This window comes from Pseudophryne corroboree, chromosome 8 (genome assembly GCF_028390025.1).
Source record: "Pseudophryne corroboree isolate aPseCor3 chromosome 8, aPseCor3.hap2, whole genome shotgun sequence".
Taxonomy (NCBI): Eukaryota; Metazoa; Chordata; class Amphibia; order Anura; family Myobatrachidae; genus Pseudophryne; species Pseudophryne corroboree.
The window spans coordinates 342,321,684-342,337,523 of record NC_086451.1 but is presented as its reverse complement, the minus strand read 5'-3'; the positions used below and the strand labels follow the sequence as shown (position 1 = coordinate 342,337,523).

The 15,840-nt window shown below is 46.2% G+C and overlaps 1 protein-coding gene across 2 annotated transcripts in view; it reads left to right on the top strand.

Moving 5' to 3' along the window:
* The window catches only part of LOC134949087 (integrator complex subunit 6-like), a 105,090-nt gene extending 99,297 nt beyond the window's left edge, over positions 1-5,793 (top strand). Inside the window, exons 17-19 of one of the 2 annotated variants that reach the window (XR_010183097.1) lie at positions 4,331-4,424; positions 4,679-5,033; positions 5,463-5,793. Coding sequence is in view for 1 of the 2 variants with exons in the window: in XM_063937456.1 (XP_063793526.1) it covers positions 4,331-4,424; positions 4,679-4,778 (194 nt within the window). In the remaining variant the exon portion in view is untranslated. Of the gene's footprint in view, positions 1-4,330; positions 4,425-4,678 lie in introns of both variants that reach the window. The other variant, XM_063937456.1, reaches the window with a different exon arrangement.
* Positions 5,794-15,840: the final 10,047 nt, after the last annotated feature.

Here is a 15,840-nt window from a genome sequence, read left to right as displayed (position 1 = left end):
TGGATGGGAAGCGTTGGTGCACAGCCATTTTCAGATCTCTCCAGAGATGTTCAATCGGATTCAAGTCTGGGCTCTGGCTGGGCCACTCGACATTCACAGAGTTGTCCTGAAGCCACTCCTTTGATATCTTGACTGTGTGGTTTGGGTCGTTGTCCTGCTGAAAGATGAACAGTCACCCCAATCTGAGGTCAAGAGTGCTCTGGAGCAGGTTTTCATCCAGGATGTCTCCTCTGTACATTGCTGCATTCATCTTTCCCTCTATTCTGACTAGTCTCCCAGTTTCTGCCGCTGAAAAACGCTGCCACCACCATGCTTCACTGTAGGGATGGTATTGGCCTGGTGATGAGCGGTGCCTGGTTTCCTCCAAACATGACGCCTGGCATTCACGTCAAAGAGTTCAATCTTTGTCTCATCAGACTAATGAATTTTGTTTCTCATGGTCTACGAGTCCTTCAGGTGCGTTTTGGCAAACTCCTGGTTGGCTGCCATGTGCTTTTTACTAAGGAACTGCTTCCATCTGGCCACTCTACCATACAGGCCTGATTGGAGGATTGCTGCAGAGATGGTTGTCCTTCTGGAAGGTTCTCCTCTCTCCAGGGGAATGCTGTAGCTCTGACATCGGGTTCTTGGTCACCTCCATGACTAGGGCCCTTCTCCCCCGATCGCTCAGTTTAGACGGCCAGCCAGCTCTAGGAAGAGTCCTTGTGGTTCCGAACTTCTTCCATTTACAGATGATGGAGGCCACTCTACACATTGGGACCTTCAAAGCAGCAGATATTTTTCTGTACCCTTCCCCAAATTTGAGCCTCGAGACATTCTTGTCTTGGGGGTCTACAGACCATTTCTTTTACTTCATGCTTGGTTTGTGCTCAGACATGCACTGTCAAGTCTGGGCCCTTATATAGACAGGTGTGTGCCTTTCCAAATCATGTCCAATCAACTGAATTTACCACAGGTGGACTCCAATTAAGCTGTAGGAACATCTCAAGGATGATCAGTGGAAACCAGATGCACCTGAGCTCAATTTTTTTTTTTTAATTGTGTAATTTTTATTGGAAATTTAAAAAGTTACACCCAGACATTAAAGAGGCATATGAATTGTAAGGCATACAGGAGGGCATAAACAGTGTATAAATGACAAAATAAAGATTAGCCACCAAGCCATCGGACATGAGAAATGGAACAATAGCAGGATATAGTAAAAACAATGACATACGGAATACCCCACATCAAACACTGATAACGTAATCGCCACCCGAAGGCGCCATTCGGGTGTACACATGAGAGAACCAGATTTATAATGGGGCATAGGTGACATACCATAAATGAAAATATAAATAACTCGCATCCATCAGAATATCAAAACAAAAAGCCTCACATTCCCCACCACCACCCCATATACCCTAACCTACAAACAAAACAAATACACAAAATAAAATAAAGACACCCAAAGCAAACCTCCCAAGAACCCCCCACCCTGTATAACCTAACCCCAACCTTGGCATACCTGGATCCCCATAAGAACCCCATCCCTAACTACACTACACCTAAATGCCTAACATCCCTCCACCCCCCAACCCCATAACACAGGATTAGTATATCGTATAATTGACAGGGGCAGCTAAAATAAATGGCCATAAACTAAGTGGAACAGGTTATACCCACAGAATAGTAAAGTAGTATGCAAATACTGAGGTAGCTGAGCTTAAAGACAGAATATAACTTTAAATGGCTGTGGAACTAAAACAAGCGACCACAGACTAATTATGTCAAGCTTCTCCGACAAAATGGTTAAAAGTGCACAAGTTCTTAGATACAAGGAGCTGGAAAACAGACATAATACTGATGTAACACTATATAAAGGGCCATACACCAATTAGAACAGGATTCTCTCGGAAAGTAAGTGTTGCACGCAAATATTTAGCTATAATGAGCACGAGGATAGCAGAACAACAAAACTGTAGCTACAGGATAAGCACACGATTTACTGTAAATGAAAGGAGCAATTAAATAAAAGACCATAAACTAAATAGAGCAGGTTATACCCATAGAATAGTAAAGTATTATGCAAATACCAAGATAACGGAGTGTAAAGAACAGACATAATATAAATAGAAGTGGCTGCAGCATTAAAATAAATGACCACAACCTATATATGGGAAGTTGCTCCTGCAAAATAGTGAAAAATGCACACACAGTAGGTTTAGATACACTGAGCCGGAAAACAGACGTATAGCTATATAAGTGACAATAACACTAAATAAATGGCCTTAATCATTATAGCAGAATTCTCCTGGAAAATAATTAGTTGTATGCAAATAATTATTTAGAATGAGACAAGAATAGCAGTATAACACAACTGGAGCTTTGAAAGGATGTACAAACAATATGAAATTACGCAGTAGCTAACGAGAATCAGTATACAGAACAGAGCACAGTAAGGGTCTCAGCGGCCAGTGAAATGGTTCCCAGTCCCAAGGGGAGCAAAATCAGTCCGGAGGATGACTCCACCCTGGAGCAAAGTAATCCAGCCAAATGACAGTCCCTCGAGAGTGGGCAGAAGGATAAACTGGGCCAGCAGCCGTCACACACAACTGTGTCAAAATAAATGTATAGGGACAAGTGGCAGCTGAAGAAAACTGGATTAGGGACAAAAACCTCCATCCACGGGTTACACCGAACCACTGTTCCAAATAAATATTAGAGCGGAAAGCTATTCCCTCTCGCGGACTGCCAGCAAACTGTTTGATGTTACGTCGCCATTCTCCCTCTTCATCGGGTAAGTGACTCTGTGTGACTGCAGATTGAATCTTCACGCGGGACCATGGAATCACCACTAAAGAAACAGAGACCGCTGGAGGATCAACACGCGCCATCACCAGCCGTAGTTCACGGTGAATATGCGTAAGGTCATCCCTCAGCTCCTCCAGTCTATTAGTAATTCGTTGCTCGGAAGAACCCACAGCGGTAAGCACCTGCTGTAGTGTAATAGTAAGTGGTGCAGATAAAGTCTCACTAAGGGGCCCTGAGAGCTGCTGCACTGAATCAGGATAAAAGGACATAGAAGCAAAGCCACCCTGCTCACCAGCTACAGAGTTGTGGTAGATTTTGCACATTATGAAAAAGCTGGAGACAGGGCACAGAAATCCACAGGATACTGTCACCAAAACCTCTGCAGAGCACACTGGCCCCAGCAGCTGAGTGAGGGCAGAGATGCAGCAGGAGCAACAGCCACACTGAGAGCAGAGTCTGCCTCAGGATCTAGTCACAGACTTCACCAGCCAGTAAGTTAGGACTCTTGGCACCGAGGATCCCCAAATTCACACTACAGGAGCAGAGGGGGGTACTGCACTCTTGCAGAAATTTTCAGCCACAGAACACCAGGGAAACAGGAGATAGATCAGGATATTAGCAGGAGCTCTGGCAGGAAGCTGCCTACACCATGCTGTGTCAAGCCACGCCCCCACCTGAGCTCAATTTTGAGCTTCGCGGCAAAAGCTGTGAATACTTATGTGATTTCTTAGTTTTTTATTTTTAATAAATTTGCAAAAATATCAACAAAAACTTTTTTCACAATGTCATTATGTATGTATTGTGTGTAGAATTTTGAGGGGAAAAATGAATTTATTCCATTTTGGAATAATGCTGTAACATAACAAAATGTGGAAAAAGTGAAGCGCTGTAAATACTTTCCGGATGCACTGTATAAGCATCTTGTCTGTATAGTACTGATTTGGAAATTAAATGGATAATTAGGGATGTCTTTGAAATTTGTCTCTTTAAAAGTGAATTAGAAAGGTCTTAGAGCTGGAATGAAGTGTCCCAGTCAGTAACCTGCAGAGTAGTTGCTGCCTCTGCTATGTGTAGGCAACAGGTAATAAATGCTTCATGCCTCACTCAGCACAGTCTCCTATTAAGTTGATAATTTATATTCACTAGCATTCAGCCTAAGTCCACAAAGCACCTGGCGTACCCATTACCAAACTACTTTTCCCCATTTTAACAGATCTAATAAATCTTTTGCATAAACAAAATGGCTGCTGGTCATCAACATGTTCTTGAATGTACAAGTACAAAAATGTTTGGTAGTATTTTTGTGTGTTAGTGTAAATTGCCCATCCGAGATTAATGGTTTATGTTTAGATGTTTAAACGACAAGTATAGAGCTGTAAATATATAATTTTCCTGCACATGGTCCAAGTTAATACCCTTATGTATGTTTCACAGGTAGGAATTCATGGCAAGTATTTTGGAGAATATTTGCAAAAGTCTTTCATCATTGCTGCACTCCACGTCACAAACTAGTATTTACGTATTTTTCTACTTTCAGACTATGAAAAAATCTTTGCTCTCCTTGAAGAAGTGCAAGGACCATCTGACGTACAAAAGACTTTTATTGAATTCACGATGAAGGAAGCTGCAAGGTGAGGCAATGCGGATGGTTTCTCCATTCTGTATGGAAAGTCAGTGGGTCACGGAAGTATGTGAGTGGAATTTAGTGTGTGTGTGTGTGTGTGTGTGTGTGTGTGTGTATTAACATTTCCAAAGGCCAAAGCAGGATTTAGAACATATTTTACAATAGGTTGTGTGGTGTTGCAGGGAGACTTGGAGGCTAGTTAGGTAACATCTTGAAATTAGTATTATAAATACAGCCATGTTGTGCGTTTTTGCTCATCAGGTTTAAAAAGAGAGTGTTAATACAGCACTTGGAAAGATTTCTATCCGAACTGGATTCCAACGGTCTGCCAAACATTGTGAATCATGTCAACAGCAGATAACAGTCTGCTTGGAAGACCATGAGGACCAGGGATGAGTTTGCTGTCGCAGAAGAAAGAGAGAGGACATGGTGACCTCCAACACCTTGCATCTCGGGACACTTTCTGGCCAGAGACAGAGGACAAGAGACGGAATGACAGGTTTAAGAAGCTGCTCTAGGCTTCAGGACTTACTATGAACTGTGAGGCTTTTTCTGTGTGGAGGGTGCTGCCCGCAGAGCAGGCTGGAAATGATAACCCTTGGTGGCCCTCCAACAGGTGATGAATGTACTTATTTGTCAGTAATACACTATTGTAATGCAGTAGAGAGCACTTGAGGGAGCGAGAGGCAAAACAATGCTCTAGCACAGGTCAGCACCTTGATCAGTGGAAGTTAATTGGTGATGGTCCAGGTGGCGTTCAACTTTTGAGTCCCGGCGTGCCTGGACACAGTGACAGTCATTCATTGGCAAACAACTGGGCATGCTAGGTCTCGTCGTTCGACTTCTGGAGCATCGCTAATTTGCTGTCTCTGATCTAGGTGGTGAGCTCTGCATGGCGCATCTACGAGTACATGAGGTAGCTTGTCCCATTTTCAGAATAGACTGACATTTTGTTTTGAGGGACATTAAAGACAGCCATGTGTCTGTATCCCCCCTATGGGTCACTAAACAAACTACCTCAGACTCTCTTCTGTTTTGTCTGCAGACTTTAAGAAAGTGCACCTGAGACTCCCCAGGTCCCCGACTTCTTTCATCCTGTGAGCAGGACGGAGACTCGTCAGGTGGCCTTGCACTCGCTGTGCTTTGGAAGCACTAGAAAAGGAGAACTCCTTTTTTCATTTTTTTTATAATTTTTTTTTTTTTTGTGTACTTTTAATGTTTGTACAGAAAACATATTTTGGACAGTATTGTTATTAGCTCTGTATTTTTGTGACATTTTAACTTGTATATAGAGGTTTTGGTCTTGTACATAAATATATTATATACATAAAGATATATAATAAAGCTTTTTTTTTTTCTTTTTTATTAAATTCAAACTGATGCCTGTTTGATGCTTTCAATTTTTTTTTTTTTTTTAAAGAAAACAAGGTCTTGATGTAAAATTTGTTATTACTACAGTGTGTTAGGGGTCTATGTATGAAGCCTTAAGGAGGGAGAAAGTAGTCGGCTCCAAACTCCCATGTTACAGACTTGTTTTTGAAACTAGACTTGTTTTTGAAACTAACAGGAGCTGGTTAGTTGGTACTTTATCTCCGTCCACTTTGTGTCTAAAATACATAGACCCGTAAGTTTTTTTTTTGTTGTTTTACTTTGTACACTTTTATGAAAGTCTTTTACAATACAGCGTATAAATATAAACAACACACATGGTTAAAATTGAATAAGAACAAGAAAAACAAGGTATGGGCTGAATTAGGAATCTATCCGCCCCTCTCCAAAGAACAAGGGTAGGTAAGTGGTCCGCAGAAGTTTGAGAGCAGACTCTAGTGTGTGTGACTCACCATAGCAGATCAGCATATTCGTGTTCCCCTCCTCACACACTGTTTGTGGCGCATGCGCCCCATAGTGTCGTCCGCACAGCATTCTGGGCCACAATTTCAGGAGTGATGGCGGCAGCCACAGACAACTACATCACGCTCAGGCGGCAGGAGGTGGAGATCCATTCTGCACATGTGCAGAACGGTTTTCCTTTATAAAAGATGGGGGCTCAGTGGGATGGCAAGGTCACATGGAATATGGCCATGTCAGCTAAAACCCAGCTGGCTGCAGTCTTGTACCATGCCAGGTAAGTATTAAAGAAGTTCATTTCTAAAGACTGTCCTTTTTTCAAGAAAATCATTATTGTAACGTTTGTTTTATAGGATATACTGTATATATGTGAGTGAGTGCCCAATAAGAAAATACATTCTTTTCTTTTGTGCTTACTATATGTATCCTATGGTGCACTTTCCTACAAGACATACTCATCGTTTTCAGTAATAGATGTACGGGGACTGCGTTGTACACAGTATGCAGATCGCTGCATACTGTACATGTGACGCTGAACCAGGAATACACAAATGGGCGGAGATTACTCTTTCCGTAGACAAAACACTCTTTCCCTGCAAAGTCATGGGGAAAGCTTTGCTTTTAAATTCTACTTCTTTGTATCCCTGTCGCCTGTGAAAACTTGTTTTGTCCAGCAATAGGAATTTGTGATCTTTGAAAAACACCACCCCTTTAATGATGTGTCTACTTGATGTATACAGTACAGTTTGTTAAATTCTATAGCTTGATGATATTTGCTCTATCCTTGTTTCTCTTACGTCCTAGAGGATGCTGGGGACTCCGTAAGGACCATGGGGATAGACGGGCTCCGCAGGAGACATGGGCACTTTAAGAAAGACTTTAGATCTGGGTGTGCACTGGCTCCTCTATGCCCCTCCTCCAGACCTCAGTTTACTACTGTGCCCAGAGGAAAATTGGTGCTTTTCAGGGAGCTCTCCTGGGCTTTCTGACAGAAAGTATATTTGTTAGGTTTTTATTTTCAGGGAGCCTGCTGGCAACAGACTCCCTGCATCGAGGGACTGAGGGGAGAGAAGCAGACCTACTTCTGTGAGTTTCAAGGCTCTGCTTCTTGGGCTACTGGACACCATTAGCTCCAGAGGGAGTCAGAACACAGGTCTCACCCTGGAGTTCGTCCCGGAGCTGCGCCGCCGTCCTCCTCACAGAGCCGGAAGATAGAAGCCGGGTGAGTATGAGAAGAAAAGAAAACTTCAGAGGCGGCAGAAGACTTCATGATCTTCACTGAGGTAACGCACAGCAGTGAAGCTGTGCGCCATTGCTCCCATACACCTCACACACGGCAGTCACTGTAAGGGCGCAGGGGGGGGCGCCCTGGTCAGCATATAAACCTTTTCTGCCAAAAATAGTATTTCTCTGACGTCCTAGTGGATGCTGGGAACTCCGTAAGGACCATGGGGAATAGACGGGCTCCGCAGGAGACTGGGCACTCTAAAAGAAAGATTAGGTACTATCTGGTGTGCACTGGCTCCTCCCTCTATGCCCCTCCTCCAGACCTCAGTTAGAATATGTGCCCGGCCAGAGCTAGATGCACCTAGTGGGCTCTCCTGAGCTTGCTAGAAAAGAAAGTATTTGTTAGGTTTTTTATTTTCAGTGAGATCTGCTGGCAACAGACTCACTGCTACGTGGGACTGAGGGGAGAGAAGCAAACCTACCTGCTTGCAGCTAGCTTGTGCTTCTTAGGCTACTGGACACCATTAGCTCCAGAGGGTTCGAACACAGGGCCTGACCTCGATCGTATGTTCCCGGAGCCGCGCCGCCGTCCCCCTTGCAGAGCCAGAAGACAGAAGAGAAGGAGATGAAATCGGCGGCAGAAGACTCCTGTCTTCATTAAGGTAGCGCACAGCACTGCAGCTGTGCGCCATTGCTCCCACTGCACACCACACACTCCGGTCACTGTAGGGCGCTGGGGGGGGGGGGCGCCCTGGGCAGCAATAAGAATACCTTTTGGCAATATATACACATAATACAGTCTGGAAAACTGTATATGTGTAAAACCCCCGCCATTTTTAGTCAGAAACAGGACAGAAGCCCGCCGCTGAGGGGGCCGGGCCTTCTTCCTCAGCACACCAGCGCCATTTTCTCTTCACAGCTCCGTTGGAAGGAAGCTCCCCAGGCTCTCCCCTGCAGTATCCTGGTACACAATGGGTGAAAAGAGAGGGGGGGGGGGCACATAAATTTAGGCGCAAAATTTGTATATACAGCAGCTACTGGGTAAACACTGAGTTGTAGTGTAATCCCTGGGTTATATAGCCCTGGGGTGTGTGCTGGCATACTCTCTCTCTGTCTCTCCAAAGGGCCTTGTGGGGGAACTGTCCTCAAATAGAGCATCCCCTGTGTGTGTGGTGTGTCGGTACGCGTGTCGACATGTCTGAGGTAAAAGGCTCCTCTAAAGAGGTGATAGAGCGGATATGTGTGTGAGAGGGTGTCTCCGTCGACAACGCAGACACCTGTTTGGATATGTGTAAGTGCTAAGGTGAATTTCTCTGACGTCCTAAGTGGATGCTGGGGACTCCGTCAGGACCATGGGGATTAGCGGCTCCGCAGGAGACAGGGCACAAAACTAAAGCTTTAGGATCAGGTGGTGTGTACTGGCTCCTCCCCCTATGACCCTCCTCCAAGCCCCATTTAGGTTTTTGTGCCCGTCCGAGCAGGGTGCAATCTAGGTGGCTCTCTTAAGGAGCTGCTTAGAAAAAGTTTTTAGGTTTCTTATTTTCAGTGAGTCCTGCTGGCAACAGGCTCACTGCATCGAGGGACTTAGGGGAGAGAAGTTCAACTCACCTGCGTGCAGGATGGATTGACTTCTTAGGCTACTGGACACCATTAGCTCCAGAGGGAGTCGGAACACAGGTCTCACCCTGGGGTTCGTCCCGGAGCCGCGCCGCCGACCCCCCTTGCAGATGCTGAAGATTGAAGGTCCAGAAACCGGCGGCAGAAGGCTTTTCAGTCTTCATGAAGGTAGCGCACAGCACTGCAGCTGTGCGCCATTGTTGTCACACACTTCACACCAACGGTCACGGAGGGTGCAGGGCGTTGCTGGGGGCGCCCTGGGCAGCAATGTATAATACCTTATTCTGGCTAAAAATACATCACATATAGCCCCTGGAGGCTATATGGATGTATTTAACCCCTGCCAGGTCTCAGAAAAACGGGAGAAGAAGCCCGCCGAAAAGGGGGCGGGGCCTATTCTCCTCAGCACACAGCGCCATTTTCCCTCACAGAAAGGCTGGTGGGAAGGCTCCCAGGCTCTCCCCTGCACTGCACTACAGAAACAGGGTTAAAACAGAGAGGGGGGCACTTATTTGGCGATATGTATATATATATTAAAATGCTATAAGGGAAAAACACTTATATAAAGGTTGTCCCTGTATAATATAGCGTTTTTGGTGTGTGCTGGCAAACTCTCCCTCTGTCTCCCCAAAGGGCTAGTGGGGTCCTGTCCTCTATCAGAGCATTCCCTGTGTGTGTGCTGTGTGTCGGTACTTGTGTGTCGACATGTATGAGGACGATGTTGGTGAGGAGGCGGAGCAATTGCCGGTAATGGTGATGTCACTCTCTAGGGAGTCGACACCGGAATGGATGGCTTATTTAAGGAATTACGTGATAATGTCAACACGCTGCAAGGTCGGTTGACGACATGAGACGGCCGGCAAACCAATTAGTACCTGTCCAGGCGTCTAAAACACCGTCAGGGGCGTTAAAACGTCCTTTTACCTCAGTCGGTCGACACAGACACGGACACTGACTCCAGTGTCGACGGTGAAGAAACAAACGTATTTTCCTTTAGGGCCACACGTTACTTGTTAAGGGCAATGAAGGAGATGTTACATATTTCTGATACTACGAGTACCACAAAAAAGGGTATTATGTGGAGTGTGAAAAAACTACATGTGGTTTTTCCTGAATCAGATAAATTAAATGAAGTGTGTGATGATGCGTGGGTTTCCCCCGATAGAAAATTATTGGCGGTATATCCTTTCCCGCCAGAAGTTATGGCGCGTTGGGAAACACACCTTAGGGTGGATAAGGCGCTCACACGCTTATAAAAACAAGTGGCGTTACCGTCTCCAGATACGGACGCCCTCAAGGAGCCAACTGATAGGAGGTTGGAAAATATCCTAAAAAGTATATACACACATACTGGTGTTATACTGCGACCAGCGATCGCCTCAGCCTGGATGGGCAGCGCTGGGGTGGCTTGGTCGGATTCCCTGACTGGAAATATTGATACCCTTGACAGGGACAGTATTTTATTGACTATAGAGCATTTAAAAGATGCATTTCTATATATGCGAAACTCTGGCATCAAGAGTAAGTGCGATGTCCATATCTGCCAGACGATGTTTATGGACACGACAGTGGTCAGGTGATGCAGATTCCAAACGGCACATGGAAGTATTGCCGTATAAAGGGGAGGAGTTATTTGGGGTCGGTCCATCGGACCTGGTGGCCACGGCAACAGCTAGAAAATCCACCTTTTTTACCCCAAGTCACATCTCAGCAGAAAAAGACATAGTCTTTTCAGCCTCAGTCCTTTCGTCCCCATAATATCTGCCCAGGGATAGAGGTAAGGAAAGAAGACTGCAGCAGGCAGCCCATTCCCAGGAACAGAAGCCTTCCACCGCTTCTGCGAAGTCCTCAGCATGACGCTGGGGCCGTACAAACAGGTGCGGTGGGGGGGTCGTCTCAAGAGTTTCAGCACGCAGTGGGCTCACTCGCAAGTGGACCCCTGGATCCTACAAGTAGTATCCCAGGGGTACAGATTGGAAATTCGAGACGTCTCCTCCTCGCAGGTTCCTGAAGTTTGCTTTACCAACGTCTACCTCCGACAGGGAGGCAGTATTGGAAACAATTCACAAGCTGTATTCCCAGCAGGTGATAATCAAAGTACCCCTCCTACAACAAGTAAAGGGGTATTATTCCACACTATATTGTGGTACTGAAGCCAGACAGCTCGGTGAGACCTATTCTAAATGGAGTCACTCAGAGCAGTGATAGCGAACCAGGAAGAAGGGGACTATATGGTGTCCCTGGACATCAAGGATGCTTACCTCCATGTCCAAATTTGCCCTTCTCACAAAGGGTACCTCAGGTTCGTGGTACAAAACTGTCACTATCAGTTTCAGACGCTGCCGTTTGGATTGTCCACGGCACCCCGGGTCTTTACCAAGGTAATGGCCGAAATGATGATTCTTCTTCAAAGAAAAGGCGTCTTAATTATCCCTTACTTGGACGATCTCCTGATAAGGGCAAGGTCCAGAGAACAGTTGGAGGTCTGAGTAGCACTATCTCAAGTAGTTCTACGACAGCACGGGTGGATTCTAAATATTCCAAAATCGCAGCTGTCTCCGACGACACGTCTGCTGTCCCTAGGGATGATTCTGGACACAGTCCAGAAAAAGGTGTTTCTCCCGGAGGAGAAAGCCAGGGAGTTATCCGAGCTAGTCAGGAACCTCCAAAAACCAGGAAAAGTGTCAGTGCATCATTGCACAAGGGTCCTGGGAAAAATGGTGGCTTCTTACGAAGCGATTCCATTCGGCAGATTTCACGCAAGAACTTTTCAGTGGGATCTGCTGGACAAATGGTCCGGATCGCATCTTCAGATGCATCAGCGGATAACCCTGTCTCCAAGGACAAGGGTGTCTCTTCTGTGGTGGCTGCAGAGTGCTCATCTACTAAAGTGCCACAGTTATGCATTCAGGACTGGGTCCTGGTGACCACGGATTCCAGCTTGAAAGGCTGGGGAGCAGTCACACAGGGAAAAAATTTCCAGGGAGTGTGATCAAGTCTGGGGACTTCTCTCCGCATAAATATACTGGAGCTAAGAGCAATTTACAATGCTCTAAGCTTAGCAAGACCTCTGCTTCAAGGTCAGCCGGTATTGATCCAGTGGGACAACATCACGGCAGTCGCCCACGTAAAGACAGGGCGGCACAAGAAGCAGGAGGACAATGGCAGAAACTGCAAGGATTCTTCGCTGGGCGGAAAATCATGTGATAGCACTGTCAGCAGTTTTCATTCCGGGAGTGGACAACTGGGAAGCAGACTTCCTCAGCACGACCTCCACCCGGGAGAGTGGGGACTTAATCGAGAAGTTGTTTCCACATGATTGTGCACCGTTGGGAAAGACCAAAGGTGGACATGATGGCGTCCCGCCTGAACAAAAAACTGGACAGGTATTGCGCCAGGTCAAGAGACCCTCAGGAAATAGCTGTGGACGTTCTGGTAACACCATGGGTGTACCAGTCGGTGTATGTGTTCCCTCCTCTGCTTCTCATACCAAAGGTACTGAGAATTATAAGACGTAGAGGAGTAAGAACTATACTCGTGGCTCCGGATGGGCCAAGAAGACTTGGTACCCGGAACTTCATGAGATGCTCACAGAGGACTCAGGGCCTCTGCCGATAAGAAGGGACTTGCTTCAGCAAGTACCATGTCTGTTCCAAGACTTACCGCGGGTGCGTTTGACGGCATGGCGGTTGAACGCCGGATCCTAGGGGAAAAAAGGCATTCCGGAAGAGGTCATTCCTACCCTGGTCAAAGCCAGGAAGGAGGTGACCGCACAACATTATCACCACATGTGGCGAAAATATGTTGCGTGGTGTGAGGCCAGGAAGGCCCCACGAAGAAATTTCAACTCTGTCGATTCCTGCATTTCCTGCAAACAGGAGTGTCTATGGGCCTCAAATTGGGGTCCATTAAGGTTCAAATTTCGGCCCTGTCGATTTTCTTCCAGAAAGAATTGGCTTCAGTTCCTGAAGTCCAGAAATTTGACAAGGGAGTACTGCATATACAACCCCCTTTTGTGCCTCCAGTGGCACTGTGGGATCTCAACGTAGTCCTGGGATTCCTCAAATCACGTTGGTTTAAACCGCTCAAATCTGTGGATTTGAAATATCTCACATGGAAAGTAACCATGATGTTGGCCCTGGCCTCGGCCAGGCGAGTGTCAGAATTGGCGGCTTTGTCTCACAAAAGCCCATATCTGATTGTCCATTCGGACAGGGCAGAGCTGCGGACTTGTCCCCAGTTTCTCACTAAGGTGGTGTCAGCGTTTCATCTGAACCAGCTTATTGTGGTACCTGCGGCTACTAGAGACTTGGAGGACTCCAAGTTGCTAGATGTTGTCAGGGCCCTGAAAATATAGATTTCCAGGACGGCTGGAGTCAGGAAAACTGACTTGCTGTTATCCTGTATGCACCCAAAAAACTGGGTGCTCTTGCTTCTAAGCAGACGATTGCTAGTTGAATGTGTAGTACAATTCAGCTTGCACATTCTGTGGCAGGACTGCCACAGCCAAAATATATAAATGCCCATTCCACAAGGAAGGGGGCTCATCTTGGGCAACTGCCCGAGGGGTCTCGGCTTTACAACTTTGCCGAGCTGCTACTTGGTCAGGGGCACACCCTGGCTGAGGAGGACCTGGAGTTCTCTCACTCGGTGCTGCAGAGTCATCCGCACTTTCCCGCCCGTTTGGGAGCTTTGGTATAATCCCCATGGTCCTGACGGAGTCCCCAGCATCCACTTAGGACGTCAGAGAAAATAAGATTTTACTTACCGATAAATCTATTTCTCGTAGTCCGTAGTGGATGCTGGGCGCCCATCCCAAGTGCGGATTGTCTGCAATACTTGTACATAGTTATTGTTACAAAAAAAAAAAAAAAAAAAAATCGGGTTGTTATTGTTGTGAGCCGTCTGTTCAGAGGCTCCTACGTTTGTCATACTGTTAACTGGGTTTAGATCACAAGTTATACGGTGTGATTGGTGTAGCTGGTATGAGTCTTACCCGGGATTCAATATCCTTCCTTATTGTGTACGCTCGTCCGGGCACAGTATCCTAACTGAGGCTTGGAGGAGGGTCATAGGGGGAGGAGCCAGTACACACCACCTGATCCTAAAGCTTTAGTTTTGTGCCCTGTCTCCTGCGGAGCCGCTAATCCCCATGGTCCTGACGGAGTCCCCAGCATCCACTACGGACTACGAGAAATAGATTTATCGGTAAGTAAAATCTTATTTTATTGCACAAAAGGTTAGGGAACAGACAGGGACAGACATGGGTAGATTTCCTATGTCACAGAGACCTTCAGAGTCTCACAATGCTCACTATCCATAATAACAAACACTGGTATCGACATGGAGTTTAACTCCACTGTCGATTACGATAATGCAAAGTTACAGCCAAGATGGCTATAAGGTATTCAATATATGATTATTGAAATAAAAGATGATTTGTATATCACTGATGACTCATCTGTTCCTGACACGAGAGTACACATGTTTAAGGGGAAGAATGCTGAGGTAAATTTCCCTCCTCTCATGAGGAAAAAGAGCGGGAATCTCTAGACAAGAGACGGCAGCTTCCCACAAGAGAATTCTCAGGCTGTATCCTTTCCCCACTAGGGCCAGGATATGTTGCGAATCTTCCCCTAGGGTGTCCTGTTTGCACAGATGGTAGCACTTGCTATTCTCAGGGATCCTGCAGATAGCGTGCACATTCTAGTATACTACCCAGACCGGCGATTGTGTCAGCATGGGTTTATAGCGCTGTGGCAGCGTGGACAGGTACCTTATCAGCAGAGATGAGACCCTAGTATGCAATATAAATATATTAAAGATGCTGTCTTAAGTGATAGATATATAGTTATAAAGCATGCCCAAAGAGACATGAGTATACTGGGTCCTAGAGTCAAAGCTATGTCGATCTCTGCTTGACGTGTCCTGTTGAATATGCATTGGACAGATGATGCCGACTTAAGAGGCATATGGAAGGCTGAGGATTGTGTGGAGAAGGGTTCTCGGGCCTGGTCTCCACAGCTATAGCTGGTAATTCTGCTAGTTTGCCTTATATTCCTGCACAGCCTAAGAAAGCACGACATTATTAAATGCAGCCTTTCGAATAAAGAAACAAGAAAGTCTGAGGTGCGTCCTTTCTTGTCAGAGCCGGGCAGCTAGTTCCCAGGAACAGAAGTCCTCCCCGGCCCCTACAAAAATCCACCAATGTCGCTGGGGCTCCACAGGCGGAGCTAGGCCCTGTGAGGACACGCCTTCGTACGTTCAGCCACAAGTGGGTTCACTCCCTGTTCGATCCCTGGGCAATAGATATTGTGTCTCAGGGATACAAGCTGGACTGTGAGAAGAGGCCCCCTCACCGACGGCCCTGCGGGCTTCCCCCCAAGAGAGGGAGCCAGTGTTAACTGCAATTCACAAATTGTATCTTTAACAGGTGGTGGTCAAGGGTCCCCTCCTTCAACAAGAGGGTGTTATTATTCGACCATGTTATAATCCCGAAACCAGACGGTTCGGTCAGACCCATATTGAATTAAAAATCACTGAACATATACCTGAGAAGGTTCAAGTTCAAGATGGAATCGCTAAGAACGGTCAGTGCAAGCCTCAAAAGGGGGAGACTTTATTGTGAATCGGGACATAAGGGATGCATACCTTCAGGTCCCCATTTATCCAGCTCATTAGGCGTACCTCAGAATTGCGGTACGGGATTGTCATTACCAATTTCAGATGTT